This window comes from Chlamydotis macqueenii, chromosome 9, assembly GCF_036417535.1.
Source record: "Chlamydotis macqueenii isolate bChlMac1 chromosome 9, bChlMac1.mat, whole genome shotgun sequence".
NCBI lineage: Eukaryota > Metazoa > Chordata > Aves > Otidiformes > Otididae > Chlamydotis > Chlamydotis macqueenii.
Window position 1 is genome coordinate 16,737,851 of NC_141564.1, and position 15,615 is coordinate 16,753,465.

The window sequence follows — 15,615 nt, forward strand, 5'->3', positions numbered from 1 at the left end:
TCAGAACAGTTGTTGGAATTGGCATGTGGAATGTGCTTTGCATGCAGGCTCCTTGGAAGTGCCTTTTCCTGCTCTGCGCTTTCATCATGCATGGCTGTAATTTATTTTGTCATTATTATGTTAAAATTTTTGTTTTGTTCTTTTTAATTACCACATTGCTGAACCCATTTCCTATTTAAACTCTAACCATTTCCTTCTTACTCCATTCCTTTCTTGTGCCTTTCCACATTTGTTTAGTCCACCTTTCCCCTCCATATCCTGGCCATGCAGCCCCGCCTTCCTATAGAAACCCTTCCCAGCGACCTGAGAGTTTCCTTTACCAAGCAGCTGTCAGGGGTGAAGCAAAAAAAGGTAGGTTTTATAGCTTTGAAATTAGCTATTTTGCTACGTTATATTAACATCTGCATTACCTAGGTTTTGCACTGTTCTGTTACTTCAGGTCATTATCATCAAACTACTTTTAGAGTTCCATTTATAGATACATGGCATTAAATACTTTGTGAATAAGCAATTATTTTATTTAGAGCTGTCAAATATTCTTTTGTCATATTTGTAGACATGGGAATGTCTACATTGGGAATGTGTTCTTCCTGGTCTCTAATTACACCTAAAAAAAATACCAAGAAAATGCCACAAAAGCCTTCAACCAGTCATGAAGGCAGCTTGATAAATTTTGCATTGCACAGTAGCACATTAAAAAAATTGCAATTTCTGTAGAAAGACTAAACTATTTCAAAATACTTAATCCGGCAAAACTTTGTCCTCCATTTGTGAATGATTATTAGGCAACAGAAAGAACAGAATTGAAACAGAGAGGAAAATGTATTATAGAACACCTCATTTAGATTAGTAGGTCATTAGCTTGATTAATAACCAAATGAAAGAAACAGATTTGTGAAAAGGAATGCACTGTACCCATTCTGGAAACTTGTGTGTGCATGTGTAGTACAGCAGTGAAGGACAATCAGCCAAACCCTGCTTAGTGATTTTCTTTCCTTCATTCTACTTTTTTAGCTGTTGCTTCATCTTCCGCCTGTGCCTTGTCTCCTGCTAATGATTCTGCAGACGCTAGAGTAAGACAGAACTCCAAACAGCGAGAGGAGGAGCTGGAGCTCATAGAGCAGCTGCGTAAGGTAAGCATTGCCAGGAGCCAGTGTGTGGACATCTTCTGCATCCTGCTAAATCTACCCTTTCATTTTGCACCAATTTCACTGAACCAATATGGTGAACAATTTTCCAAAATTAAGTGGCATTGTACAGTTTGAATGTTTCTTTCAGATAGATGCAGTGCTATTCATTTTGGTTTTTTGTGGTGGCTAAAATTACCTTCAAATTCTGTAAAATATACTGTGCTGACCTCTGCTTCTGAGTGTCCAGTGATGTCTGCTTTTAAAGCTTTTTTTTTAAGCTTTTTTTTAAAAACTCCTTCTCTTTGCTGTAAAGCCCTGTTGTAATTTTTCCCTGCTCGGGACCAAGCTACACAGTTTTTCACTCACTCTCCCCGCCCTCTGAGGGAATGGGGGAGAGAAATTATAACAAAAAGCTCAAGGTTTGAGATAAATGCAGGGAGAGATCATTCAAGTTACCATTACGGGCAAAACAGACTCGACTTGGGGAGAACTATTTCAATTTATTATTAATAATAAAACCAAAGTAGAGTAGTGCTGTACAATGAAAATTGTTCATTATTGAATTTAACTGCTCCCAGACTGTGCTCAGTTCTGGGCCACAGTAGTGCAGAGAGCCTTCCTTGGTGTTACTCAGAAAGCTGTTTAAAAGTGTCACGAAGATGGACAGAGGCAGAGCGCTTCTTCCTCTTTCAAAATGTTCTGCAGAATGAAACAGTTGGCGGAAACCAGCTCTTATTTTTTGTGTGTCCGTGTTCATTTTTCTACAGAATATAGAATCACGGTTGAAGGTGTCGTTACCCAGTGATCTTGGAGCAGCTCTCACTGATGGCGTTGTTCTGTGCCATTTAGCTAATCACGTGCGCCCCCGATCTGTTCCCAGCATTCACGTCCCCTCACCTGCTGTTGTAAGTATGTCATAATGGTAGTATTTTATAGGTGTCCAAGATAACATCCAGCAAAGTTCTGTAATCCAGACAAATGCTAAATTCAGCATTCTCCTCTGTGAATGAACATGACAAAAAAATAATCATCCATTCTGTCTAAAAAAGGTCTATAGCTTCATTAAAAGTAATTACATTTGGGTTTGTTTCATTGAAATGAAGTTACTTCTAACATGGATTGTAAGAAAATGTTAACATTTTCAAGTCCTCTCTATGTTAACTTGAAAACTAGTGAAATAAGAGACAGTTCAGCATGAAAACTGAAATAGAGTATTTCAAAAGATCCAAAGGTCTGAGGTGTTCAGGAAAACAGCTAGTAGGAAAATACAACGTTCTCTACAACATTTAGGATCCCACTACTTAAGACAGTGAAAACAGGCAGAGAAGCCAAGTTGATTCCTGTGTCCACTTTACAGCACTACAAATTCCTCTGCTTAGGAATTTTAGCAGAGCACACTCGAGCTACTTCTTGAACAGCATCTCCTGGAACAAAACAAATCCTGTCATACCTTTGTGATAACAGGAAAAAAAATGTTGTATGTGGGTCTGTTGAGAGCAATGAAGGAAGCGCACAGAGAACTTAGAAAATTTCTGAAGGTGTTTTTCTTACCATGCCTAACCGCAGTGTTTCTGGAAAGCAATGAAGATGATAGATTTCTGGGTGCGTTACCGTGTATCATGTAGGGGAAAGTACAGGATTAGAGAAAGGTCAAGAACTGTGAAATAACAGCAGATTACTTACCTAATCTGTATTTATGGAAGTCGAAATTCAGTGAAAATTTTTAGGGTCAGCTACTTAAAAGTAGTATGGAGAGGCAGATTGCTTGTTATGCACCTTTAGACTGTATGAATAAGGAAAAAACCGAGAAGTTGTTCCTGGGGGAAGTTGTTGAAACACGCTTTTCCTTATTTTGGAGTCAGTCTGTGGTGGCTGGAATTTGAACTGGTACTTACAGGGCTGCCTACTGTATCATTGTGGTTCCTCTCCCTTGCACTTAATGTGAACAATTATTTTGAGAACGATTGAACTGGACACGCCAGCATTATAGGCAGATTGTGAAATCATTGAGAGAGAAGGCATACAGCCGCTATTCAGAAGACTTGCGTCATTGAGAATATCTTTTCAATGGCCTGGTTTAATGTGCTCTTGAATATTCTGAGTTAGGAATTAAATCATGGCTTTGTCATATAAATCCCAAGGAAGAGGCAGCATTAGCTACACGGCTCCAGGAGCAGAAGAGGCATCGTGTCATTTCTCAGTCACAATGTGCTCTTTGTATTCCCTTCATCTTTTGGGAGAAAGAAGTCAGCACTAGCCTTTAACCTGCTTTCTTGGTGGGGAAATACGGCACGTTGAGGGGACAGAGCAGAGACCCCACCACTTATGGAAAAGTATCGAACGCAAAGATGCCACTGCCTGCTGCTACATAGGCTGTGGGTAGCTTGTTCAAAGGAGCGGGAAGCTTGTGTCTCTTTTTAACTAGAAAATAATAAGCTTCAAGAATAGGAACAAGACAGAGCCTGTGCTGTGGTATGTCTGTGTAGAGGTGTGAAAGCTAACTGTAGGAAAAAGCTTACTTGAAAAAATGCCAGTGGGTGCAATTCAAACAGCTACATCAAACACATCTACGAGAGACATACAAAAGCAGCGAGCTTCAACTCCAGTTTTCTTCCATCATTTTCTGGTTTCAACTAGCTTTCATTTTTATAATCTCTTTGTTAACTGAAATATGATTTGATATTTATATATTTTTGTATTTGTGTAATTCAGAACAGACTCCAGATTGCTTCATGTCATGAAATTGCTCTGAAACCACAGCATGGAAGCCATGCGTGTGTGTTTCATTCAAAATATATTTTTAAAATTATCATACTGTAGTCACTAAAAGTGTTAGCCAGTTTTACACAACACCTTGTATATAAATACTGCACAGCTTAGAATGGTCTTTTCTTAAAAACATCCAGCATTCATAAATTAGCTTTGAAATTTGGACTTGCTCTTCTAAAGAAAGCAAACTACAACAGAGCCTGCTTTGAATTAGACAAGCATATGTCAGTGCAGTATGTTTTTGGTAAAGAGATTTATTAAGAGATTTATTTAAATAAAAAATAAAGATCTTTTAAAATCCTGCCACTTAAGAACGCTGTATGCCTGCCTCCTTTACTTCACAGCCTAAACTTACAATGGCAAAATGCAGACGAAACGTGGAGAATTTCTTAGAAGCTTGCAGAAGGATTGGAGTGCCTCAGGTACGTATTTCTACTATCCTGATACAATGTTTCAGGTACAGTTTTGTATGATGCTTCAGAAAATAAAACCTTATTTGAAAGATTTTATTAAAATGATTAAAAGTTTAGAAGGTTCAGGTTTGTCTCTGTCTTGCAGTATAGATCAGACTTATCTTGCACTGTCTTCCAGAGCAAAATGGAGTCAGATACAGTTTATCAGAGGTCTGATTCACTTACTGCTGTGCCTCAGATTCATAATAGCTGATGCAGTTCAAGTCTGCCTTTAGAATTGTAAGGTATATCTATAAAAAAAAATCACATTTTCTCAAGATTAGATATTTGATAGCTTAGAAGTGGGATAAAATGTGGATGATGTCTTGCATGTGTTATTTTTATCTCAAAGCTTTTTGTCTTCCTTTAAAATAATTATCTTACGTGACCATCTTTACTGTCTTACCAACAAGTCACAGTATTACTGGCCTTTCTCTGATGGTAGCTATCTTTGCATAGATCCTAATTCTTTTGTTGTGTAGCAGTGGTAGAAGTCTATCTTCTGGTATTCCTTGTTCTCTTCTGAAACTTGGAAGAGCTAGGAGGTGGGAACATACAAAATAGACCATCTGAGTCCAGTTGTCCTGTTTTATGCTGTCCTGTCCTTTCCACTTTGTCTTATTCAGCAGCTGTCTAAGTACAAATAGTTGTGGTATGTCATGTTTTTCTTAATTTTTCTTCTAGTGCATTAATTGATTTGGTTTCTTATACTGATAAGCATTAGTGTTTCTGTTGTAGGTGCTATTGTCTTTCTTTTATATTGTGAAAGGGAAAAGTAGACCCAGTGACTCATTTCCCAGCTATTTCTAAAAGCTCAAGCCAGTAATGCAGTATTTTCTGGTGTTTTCAGATAGCTTCACTTGCAGGCGTTTGAGCCATTGGGATTTTAGGATAGCATATTTATTGAGCCGCCTGGCAATTTCACATGGCTTAGTGGTGAATTGCGTTGGAATGCGGTAGGGAGTTTTAAGTAATCGTTAGTACTTTGAGATCCTGGACTGTTTTGCTCCCCTAAGAAACTTCAGACTTTTACTTCCAGCAGAACTGCACAATATGGGAGCAGAATTGTTCTGTGCCATCCCAACTTCCCTATTTATCACTCCCTCAGATACGAAGATGTAATTTTTATGGGATTGGATGTAATTTTTGTGGGATTGCAGTACAGAGCAGATCACTGAAATGACCCACATTTTTAAAAACAAACAAACAAAGCCACTCAAGAAAAAGTCCCCTATAGACCCAGTCTGCTACATCTGCTACACCTACTGTCTAAGACCCTCCTGTTTTTCTCATATTTCTTGCTTTAATGTGAGAGAGTTCAAGGAGAGTGTCTCTGGGGAAATTTACTGAAATACCCCCACCTGAACTCTGAAGTTGCTCTCACATGTCTACATTACATATCTACTGAGATGTGAACCTAAGATATCTGTATGCAAGAATGGCGTGGCAGCCTAGTGTATTTTTTTCTTGAAAAGTTGCCTGCAGGTATTTCCTTTCATTTAAATTCTAATTACAAAAATAAAAGGCTTTCTGAAAATATGGATCTATGTAGAAATACTTACCTTCTAAGAGGAAGGCTACTTTTAGAAAATGCTAATTACAGACACCACAGTGGAGCAGCTATTTCTGTAGGACCTTGCTAGTTAAAGCCCTTGCATCAAAAGAAACCAATGGTTGATATGTGCGTCTAGATTTCACTGATTTACAGCAGTTACCTGTGTGAAAGGGAGGGAAAAGTGGGAATAGTTACAGAACACTTAAACTCTAATTAGTAATAGAGATTTCTGCAGGATATTGCATTCAAGCATCAGTTACACATAAATATCCCCTTGTCCTACTGTTTTCATTAACTAAGATACATGTGGAGACATAGCTTTGGTGAGTACTCAGTGCCAACAGCATCTCAGAAACCTGTAGCCTCTTCATTTCCTCTGGAAAAAAAAGTGGTTTTCGCTAAGGCATGTGTAAACTGCTATGTTTTTAACAAAGAATGTTACATGTTTAAGCTGTACAGGTGACAGGCACCTTGCTGCACACTAAATATTTGCGTTGAGTGAGTTCTTTGCAATGGGAGTCTTGCAGATTCCTTTGTGAGAACTAACCAGCTGTGATGCACTTTCGAACATGTAGGTTATATCTGAGATGTCTGATGACTGACTGCTTCATGGATGTTGCTATGGCTAACTGACTGACCTTTTTTTTTCTGTCTGTTTTCCCTTCCTGCTCACATACTCTGGACAGGACAATCTTTGTTCCCCTTCTGACATTCTTCAGCTAAACCTCAGCGTTAAAAGAACAGTTGAGACTCTTCTTTCCCTGGGGACAGATTCAGAAGAATCCAGTCTTGTCTCCCTTTCCATTCAGCTCTGGGGCTTTGTGGTGTTTTACTGTACTCTAATGCTAACGCTCTGTATGTTCTATCGCTGGGTCTTTTTTCTCTAGCTGAAGGATAGTGTTGCTGCTTCCTCCCTCCGTCACTCCAGTGCTTGGGAAAGAATTTTGGTTTTTTGTCAAGACTGTGTGTATGAAGTGCGTGCTTTCCCACTGATGGCACAGAGGTGACAAGTCTGATGTGTAAACACATTGGTGCACCCACACGACCATCTGTGACATAATTCACATTTCTATTTGCTGTGTCGTGTTGAGCAGATATGATGCTTTTACAAGGGAGAAAGCGCTGTCCGTGGGCTAGAGCGAGGGACTGAGGCTAGGACATGTGGGTGCATGCTGGCGAGTGATGTAGTACTGGGAGAACTGCGTTGTCAGTTTGTGCCTCAGTTTCCCCATCTGTATAATGGGAATGCACCCACTTTGGTAAATTGCTTGAGGTTTATCTGATGAAAAATGTTAAAGAATGTGAAGTCTTTTTCTTTCAACGTCAGCGTTCTTGATGAGATCTCACAGTCTTAGGAGACATGGTCTGGTAAGTTTTGTCCACGGGACTTTGTAACTGATTTTTTTTTTTTTTTCTTACCCCCAATCCCTTATCTTGCTTCTGAGAGCATTTGATTTCTCATATTTAAAGACTCTGGTGTATTACTTTGAGTCAGGATTTTTAAAGTAACTGTCAGTGAATTCTGAGCTACTTGAACTTCATAACAGATCAAGCATGAAATTCTCCGAGAAATTGAGCACTTCAGTAGCTTTGAGATAAAAGTTTTGTGGCACAGAAGGAAAAGTCTTTAAGACTTTATCAGATGCCACAGAATGTTGTAGCATTTTACTGTGCTTTGGATAAAACTTAACAAAAACTTCTTGAGTTGCAACTTGATTGTGGGCACCCCAATTCATGCTTGTTCCATGGTTATTCCCTTCTTCCTCTTATCCTGTCGTTCTCAGAAACCTTTGTAACACACAATTCCAGAAATAGAAGTCCCATCTGCATGATCACTCTTCACTGTTGTACAATACTCAGGTAGTTTTCTGTAAAGCTTCAAAGCTTTTCCGTCCCCAGGAAAAGCATCCTGGTGCTTTAATGCTTTAATGTCTCAGGGACACCTCAGAACTTCAGGGCACTCCCCATGTCATTTGCCATAGACCATGTCTCCTCAGAGTGTAGATTGGTTCAGGGAACTCTGCCCAGAGACCAGTGACAGGTAAGTGTTAACTAAAATGGCTGTTCCTAACGTGTTTTCAGTGAATTTGTTGTATCAGAAAATACAGTAAACGGCCTGTAAGCCCAATTTAAGTGGTGTTAGCATTCCGACGTTAACCTGGCAACAACTCTGAAGCACAATTTAAGATACACAGGAGTTCAGTTGCAAATGTGGTCGCTGCCAGTAAAAATGTGCTATGTGTACACGGATCTCACAAGCTCTTGTAACACAAAGTGAGTATTTAACAAAGGAGCAAGTGGAGGAGTTGATGCCATCTTTCCAAATCACACAAAGTATTCTGTCCAAGCAAAACATTTTCCAGGAAAGAGGGGACCTTTGACAGGGGGAGATTGCTTTATTTTTAAATAAGCTATTTTTGCACTGCTTACTGGTATGAACTAAAATGAACTCAGTTCCTATGTTTCTTAATGTCTTCTAATGAACACTGTGATAAAAGCTGCAAGGGGTTTTACCCAAACAGTGCCTTCCAGGTTTTAAATTTTGTTTGTCATGACCATGTCTGTGGTATGGAGTCATTCCAAAGCTTTACCCCATATCTATGTGCATACATAAGAAAAAAAAGATAAGGCATATTTGCTCAAGTTTACACATATTTTCTCAAAAAGCACACTTTTTTCAAAATAACACAAACCTGCTGGAAGAATAATGTGTTTCAGCCTGATCATATGGCTTACTGTGAGAATTTCAGTCTGAGTTCATTTGTCTTCTCTCTGCTCTGAACTTTGCGAGAGGAGTGTTGACTGCCACTGTTTATGCTGAAGGATTTCTTTAACATCAAAAGTCAGTAAAGATTCAAAGACTGGAGAAATGCAGTTTGCTGTGGAAATAACAGGTGAAAAATAATCTCTGTAGCGCTACAGGAAGGACACACTGGGCTATTTTCTACAGATACAGAGAATTGTTGGACATGTATCGTGACTTGTGGAGTGAGGATGGCCAGGATGTGCCAAGGACTTACGTAGGATGAGGCTTTAAATCCATCTTAGACTGAGAATAGCACAATTATTAATAAACACTTTGAAACCTCTTTTTGCATTTTGCGTATTACTCTTATTCTTTAGAATGATTTTGGAGGTAACCTGCTAAGTGGATGTACTTCTGGAAGATAAATAAGTGGTAGTGACTCACACAGAACATAGGATGGGTATTTGCCTGTAAATATACAGTTGATTTCTCATTACCTTGGACAGGAGAAACAGCATTTTCTACATTTATCGTCAAGGTTATTCCAGTCATACACAGAAGCAAGTAGTTTGGTTTGTTTTGGTTTTTTTCCATGAAACAACTTGTGCTTTCTGCTTTTTGTGCCCTCCGATGAATTTTTGTAGTGATAGATATCAGCACATACGTACAGACAGGACTTCAGATGGGCAGTGTCTCATGAGATGAGAATTGCTTTGAAGTATGACGTTTCCTTTTCGACTTGTTGCACAGTGTTTCCATAGCATACATGAGTATTTCATTCTCCACTTCAAAGCAGACCTTTCCTCATGTTTGATAGCTAAACAGGCTTGTTACATGAGGACTCCCTCAAAAAGGCAGTTGTGTTTTGGAAAGGAAGCCATGGTTCCTTTCCTACTCCGTGCTGTAGCAAGTTCATCCTGTTGAAGTAAAGCTTTCCTTGTCCTTAAGCTCATCTACTTTTGGTTTAATAAACTGCTGCCATTTCAGTGTGGGCAGAGATAGAGGACAGCTTGCTATTCCCCACTTCTCCCACAGTCCTTTTTCAGATTCCTATTTGGATGATTTTCTAATGAATAAACACAAGGATTACCCCAAGGCCTCCTCCTTTGAGTAGTCACGTTCACGGTTCTTTAGTCACAAGCAGAAATTTCATTTCATACCTGTGTGTGTGCTAGCTGTCCGTAACATTTCATATTTCAGTCACCTTTTGCTTAATTTTTTTTTCTTTTCAGTTGAGTGTTTTTCATCCATTTTGTTTTTGTCTTTGTTTTGTTCCCCATTCAGGAGCAATTATGTTTGCCTCAACATATTTTAGAAGAGAAGGGTTTGACACAGGTAGCTGTGACTGTCCAGGCGCTCCTGGAGCTGGCACCCCCAAAGCAGCAGCAGCTTCACCACTTGTCTGCTGTGTAAAGACCTCCGGGACCTTTTGGGTTACCTTGGCTAAGCAGAAGGACGTGAAGACTTTACTGCCCATGCAGTGCATCCAAACACACAGAGCTCTGATCTAAGGAAATGAGTTTCCGTGATTCCTGACAGGAATGTTTTACTTCATTTCTCCATTTTTTTGGAGATGACAACAGTTTCCAATAGCATTTTTATTATCAATATTTTTGCCCCTTATTTAAAAAAAGGAGAGTGCGTCGGGAGGAGGGCAGGGAATTCCAGTGGCTGGCTCTTGGAGCCAGCTGTAGAAACTGACCTTGTAGACTGAAGACATGGCTGTAGAGTTTGGAAACTGGTTCCTAGGGGGATTCATTTGTAAAAGAGGATGTTGCTGCAGTGGGCACATGGGGAACAAAATTTCTTTCCTTCCCCACAGGGTTCAAAGAAAGGAAATTTCTTTGCCTCCAAAGAACAACTACTATTTCTATTATGTATTTTAATAATTGCAACATACAATCTTAACCTGCAGTGTTTCATAACAGAGTCAAACCTCATGCAGCTGAGAGTTGTGTTGGCGTGTCCTCCTTACTTAAAATTTGAAGAAGAAAAGAACCTCATCAACCTTTTTTTCCCCCAGGGAAAAAATATTGCGTGTTTTCTCCACTAGAAACATCTTAGTAAAAGGTGTTCAAAGATGATTGGAACTGTTCAAGTGGTATTAATGACATTAGCATTCTTGCTGGGTTCACTTTCTGTTTGGGTTTAACGTAACTTTGAACATTTTTCCAACATCGGTGGAGGGAGATCTCCTACCTCCTTTCACCTCCCTTCTGATCACGTAGGGATGCGTTTGGTTTGTAGTTTTGTCAAATGATAACTAGATGTCATCAAGAACCATGTATGTATTTTCACTGCAGTGCGAAGAATTACAGCCTGCCATGCTAATCATTAGAAACCCCATTATCCATCAATATGTTTGTTAGAGGCTGAAGCATCCCATGCAGACTTCCCAGCCACTGAGAAATTTATCATTTCAAGAACACGATTACTGAATTTCCACAAGCGGGCTGCATATTGCCAGAGCAGCGGTCTGCTGCAAAAGGTAGCTTCTGTTTATGGGTTTAACGAGGCTTTAATAAATAAAGCCTTTTATTATTGCAATTTATGTAGAGATGCACTGGTTTTACAGAACTGCCATTACTGCCTTCCTCTTTCCTTAACATAAAAATGGAAATTCAATGTACAGACATGGGAGGGCCAGACGACAAGTTTTGCATTTTGCTGGAAAGTTGACCTGCCAGACAAAGACGAGCTCTGCATGCTCTCGTCCTAGTGATAAGGCTAAGCTCACTACCAGGTCAGTTAAGGTTTGTGGGTTTTGTTTTGTTTTGGTTGTTTCCCCCCCTCAAAAAAGACCTTGCGAAATCCAGTTCTCCACCCACGCAGTTCCTTTGTTAGATTTTGGGCAATTCTAAGCATCCCAGAACATGATGCTACTAATACATGGTGCGCGGGGTCTGAGACCAACTTCAGGCATCGGAGGTGTTGCATCTGGGGATATATTTGAAGCAGAATACACCAAGAGGATTTCATGGGGGATAACGGAAGGAGAAGAAATGGGAACAGCCTAGCTAGAAGTCATTTTTGCAGAAGTAAACCTGCTGTGGGAGCACTGGCAAGGACTGGCCTTACTGGATTTTTCTCCTTTTGGTTTTGCAGTTTTGTTTCCACTCTGTTTTGCCTCGTGTATCTCTTTCAAGGTCCATTGTGGTGACTGTTGAATCCCTCATTTCAGTTAGTTACTCCAATTGCTTCTTACTGGCATTGGTTGACCACGTTGCAAGTGCAGAACAACACCTGTAAGCTTTTTAAAACTGCACAGCTGAAGAGAGAACGTAAGTTCGTAGTGTGTAAGCACGTTGCCCTGAGCCCTGCGAGAAGTGAAAATGCCAAAAACTTGCAACACACATAGGAAAAGAGCAGCTCCGTACAGACACACCTTCCGCCTTAAGTAGGTGTTGTCTTTCCCTGAATTTTGCTTGCAAGGAGCACTGGTAATTCTTAAAGGATTACATAGAAGTGTTTGAAGTCTCTGCTGTAGTCTGTTGAGTGGAAGCAGGGCACTGACTTTGTCTTCGTTATCAACATTAGGTCACTTGTATTCTTACAGGGGCGTGTTCCTTTTACATCGCCCACCCTTCGTGGACATTTAAATCTTCCTATTTTAAGAAAACCATTCCCTTCATGGGATTGTGAGGGTGTGGTGGTTGCTGCAGTCCAGCTTCCAGCACTTAGGGAAAAGGTAACTTAACAGCGTTCAGGTTGGTGGAGGTTTGACATTTCTCTAATACTAGTTTTTAGGAATTCATGGGGTGGGCAGTTGAGTCTGAGTTGCAAGCAATGGCCGTTTCCTGTGGTGTCTGGTTAGCACAGCTGCTCTCTACGAGCTGGGTGTGCGCAGCAGCTGAGCTGTAAAGAGCAGTGGTTGTGTGGCTGGGCAGGTGGTGTGTCCCCAGTGTCACTTACTTTGTTCTAAGCAACAATTCGCTCCAGCAGTTTCAGTGTATGTGGTCATGCTGGTTTCATGTTTATAATCCTGTGTTTTCGTGCCGGCAAACACTAAATCTTGACCAGATGCTTAGGACAAAAATCCAAACCTGAATTTTCATCATACAGTTTATTTAATGTATTATACCAAAACCAACTTGAGTTTTCTTTTGCAAAATGGGTTGAGATTTTTCAGTGTATTTATGTGCAATTTTTGTTGTGTCCCATAAGAAGAATATTTTAAAGAAAACATGTATAAAATTCTATTTTATGTGTTAAAGCAAAGAGGCAATTGTCTTTCCTCTCTGGGGCGTTTGCGTTGGAGGATGTGAGAGGAATCCATCGGAGTGTTCTGTGCTTGCCGGTGTTTGCACACCGGCTCCATTGTGTCACCATCCTTCCTCAGACTGTGCCGAGCACCGAGCAGCGTTTGAGGCTCAGCAGGGTTACACGCTCGAGCTGGAGCAGCACGGGCAGTCGGGAGCCCCTGACGGCATTGCAGTGGTCGGGGCAAAACCGCCGGGGTTTGGGTCTTCCCCCTTGTGAAGGGGGAGGCTTTCCGAAAGGCCTCGAGCTCGGTGGCATGCTTAAAGTAAATCAGAGACAACTTGTAACAGCGCCGAGAACACCTCTGTTGTTCTTGGTAGTGACACAATGGCAAATGGTATTTTTATCCTTTTATGACTATAAATGGTTCTTCGAAAAAATGTTTTAGAAACAGAGGACTTTTAAGGTGAATTTGGACATCTAAAAAATTCTTTTGTATAGATATTGTGATGTTTTACAAAGCAATCTAATTTTGTTATTTCTGAAAACAGTGTAAACGTGTAATTAATAGAGTAAAGGATTTTAAAGCTTCATCCCATGCTGTATGTCTGTAAATACATTCCGTAATTTCTAAGTCTGTTACATATAAATGTGTCTGAATATTGTATACTTTATTTTAAATTGCCTGTATTCTGCCAGTAGTGTGAACTTCTAGCACATTGAAAATATAAAAAGAAACCATGGGTAATTTGAAATAAAGTTTTAAAACTTACGTGACTTACAGAATTCTTCCTGCTGTTTTTGCGTTGCATCAATGAACGGCACATCTTCTGTGTCGGGTGTTCCCTCCCCTTCCCCATCGTCACCATTCACAGTTAACGGATCTGGTCTCTTTCTCTGGTTTGCACAGTTATCCAGGATAGAAAATTCCAGCGTTTTTACACACGTTCTGCATTCATATCAGAAGCTTTTTCTTAGGGATATTTTTACCCTTCCCAGACACTGAGAATCAGTGATTTTGTACAAAATCCTTTACTTCTCCCTCCCCGCCCTCTTTTTATACATTTTAGGTTTGGGCAATTTGCTGCTTGCCAGTACTGGTGCTCCGTGCTGTTCTTGTCTTTTGCTTGGTTTTATCTTATCCTGGGTTTGATTTGTAAAACTTGCACCCCTGTTTCATGCCTCTGCAACATTTGAAGGGTTTGTTCTTATTAGCCAAAACATTTGCTCCTCTTTATTATTTAAAAAAAAAAAGAGCAAGGCCTAGAAATTGCCAGAGATCCATGCGCTCTCCTTACTTCCTACCTGCTGCACATCCCCGTGGTAACTGTTCCTGCTCACCAAGCGGCGTCAGCATCCTTTTTTGACTTCCTGGTGACACCATCAGTCACTTGGGACAGTGCTGTGCCTGCCTTCATCAGGGCTGCCCAGCTCTCTCTGGGTGTTCATTTCTGCCCCTCTGTCTAAAGCCTTCTCCCAACCAGCTTCTCAACCTCCAGCCTTTCTTCTCCATTTATCTCCCTGGAAGCCAGTTTCTCCAAAGGGTTTGTGATTTCTGGTTTTTCCTGCAGAAAATAATCACGAATGTGCACTTCGATGCCATCACTCCATAGCTGGGAAAACCCTGGCAAAGTTCCTGCGAACTGCTGGGTTTTGGGGCGCAGCTCTCTGCTGCCATCACTGGATGCGCTCAGCCTGTTTACTTGACAGCCGTATAGCCAAGAGACACAAATCCACTGCGGTTTCTGTCGGAGCAAGGTAGGGCTTGTCAGGAGAGCAGTGCCTCTGGGACTGGCTGGGGCAGCGGAGGAGGCCAGGAGGAGCTGGAGGGGTGGAGGGCAGGGCGCCCGCGGTCCCCAGCAGGAGCCTGCTGCCCTTACCTGGCAGGCGCAAGCTGGTGGGGCTTGGGTCAGGTTAAACACCTGTGCCCTGTCGCGCTGTCACCCCGTTGCCAGGACACTCATGTTGGGACTCAAGATTTCAGCACTACCCACCCCCCCCATCTTACTGGAGCAGCAAACCCAGTTCTACTGTTTCTTTTTTTAATTACTATTTCATTTTTCAGTTAAGTACCCCTTTTCCTATACACACAGACATAGAGCTTCCTGATTTTGGAAGCAGACTTTGCTGTGCCCGTGCAATTTATCATTTGGGTTTTTTTTTCTTTTTGAGATACCAGTCACTGAAATGGAAGGCTTTAATTATTTCCTGATCCAATGCAATGTGTTAACTTCCTACTGGCTTGTTCACTGCAGCTCCAGGGGCTTGATGTACCATAAAATGTTATGCTGGCGTCAGGAACCGGGGCTTGAAGGGGAGCCCAGCCTTGGCGGAATCGCTGAATGGGGAGGATTTTTCCAAATTATGTTATGTACTCTTCTCTCCTGAAAGCCCAGCAAAGCCCAGCCAATGCCGTGCTTCAGATTTCGGTTGTTTGGTTGCATTACTAATGTGTGCCTGGAGTTTGATATAAACAGTGGCGATCTATTGCCCCTCCATTCTATCCCACTTTGTCCTTAGCTCAAAACCTCTGTAGAGTTTATGATCAAATTTCATTCCTTCCACCCAAACATGTCACCTGTTAACACCCACCACATATGGAAAATGCTAGTCCTAAATAAAACGTACCCAGTCAGCAGCACATGAAAAAGAAAAGTTAAAATTAGGAACATAACTCCTGTGGTCGCTCTGCAGTGCCTCCTGCAATAAGGAGCTGCTGTGTAGACGCGGGATGTAAGCGCAGTCCTGGCTTCGCTCCTGCCG

At 41.0% G+C, this 15,615-nt stretch overlaps 1 protein-coding gene across 13 annotated transcripts in view; it reads left to right on the top strand.

Annotated features, from left to right (window-relative positions):
* The window catches only part of LRCH3 (leucine rich repeats and calponin homology domain containing 3), a 64,060-nt gene extending 52,349 nt beyond the window's left edge, over positions 1-11,711 (top strand). For 5 of the 13 annotated variants that reach the window (XM_086754296.1, XM_086754285.1, XM_086754288.1 and 2 more), the window contains 5 exons: positions 238-351; positions 1,015-1,133; positions 1,898-2,035; positions 4,244-4,321; positions 6,593-8,154. In XM_086754296.1, the coding sequence (XP_086610422.1) occupies positions 238-351; positions 1,015-1,133; positions 1,898-2,035; positions 4,244-4,321; positions 6,593-6,793 (650 nt within the window). In that variant the 3' untranslated portion in view covers positions 6,794-8,154. Of the gene's footprint in view, positions 1-237; positions 352-1,014; positions 1,134-1,897; positions 2,036-4,243; positions 4,322-6,592; positions 8,155-8,856; positions 9,004-9,936 lie in introns of those variants that run through there. The other 8 variants (XM_086754290.1, XM_086754292.1, XM_086754297.1 and 5 more) reach the window with 4 other exon arrangements.
* The last annotated feature ends 3,904 nt before the right edge of the window (positions 11,712-15,615 follow it).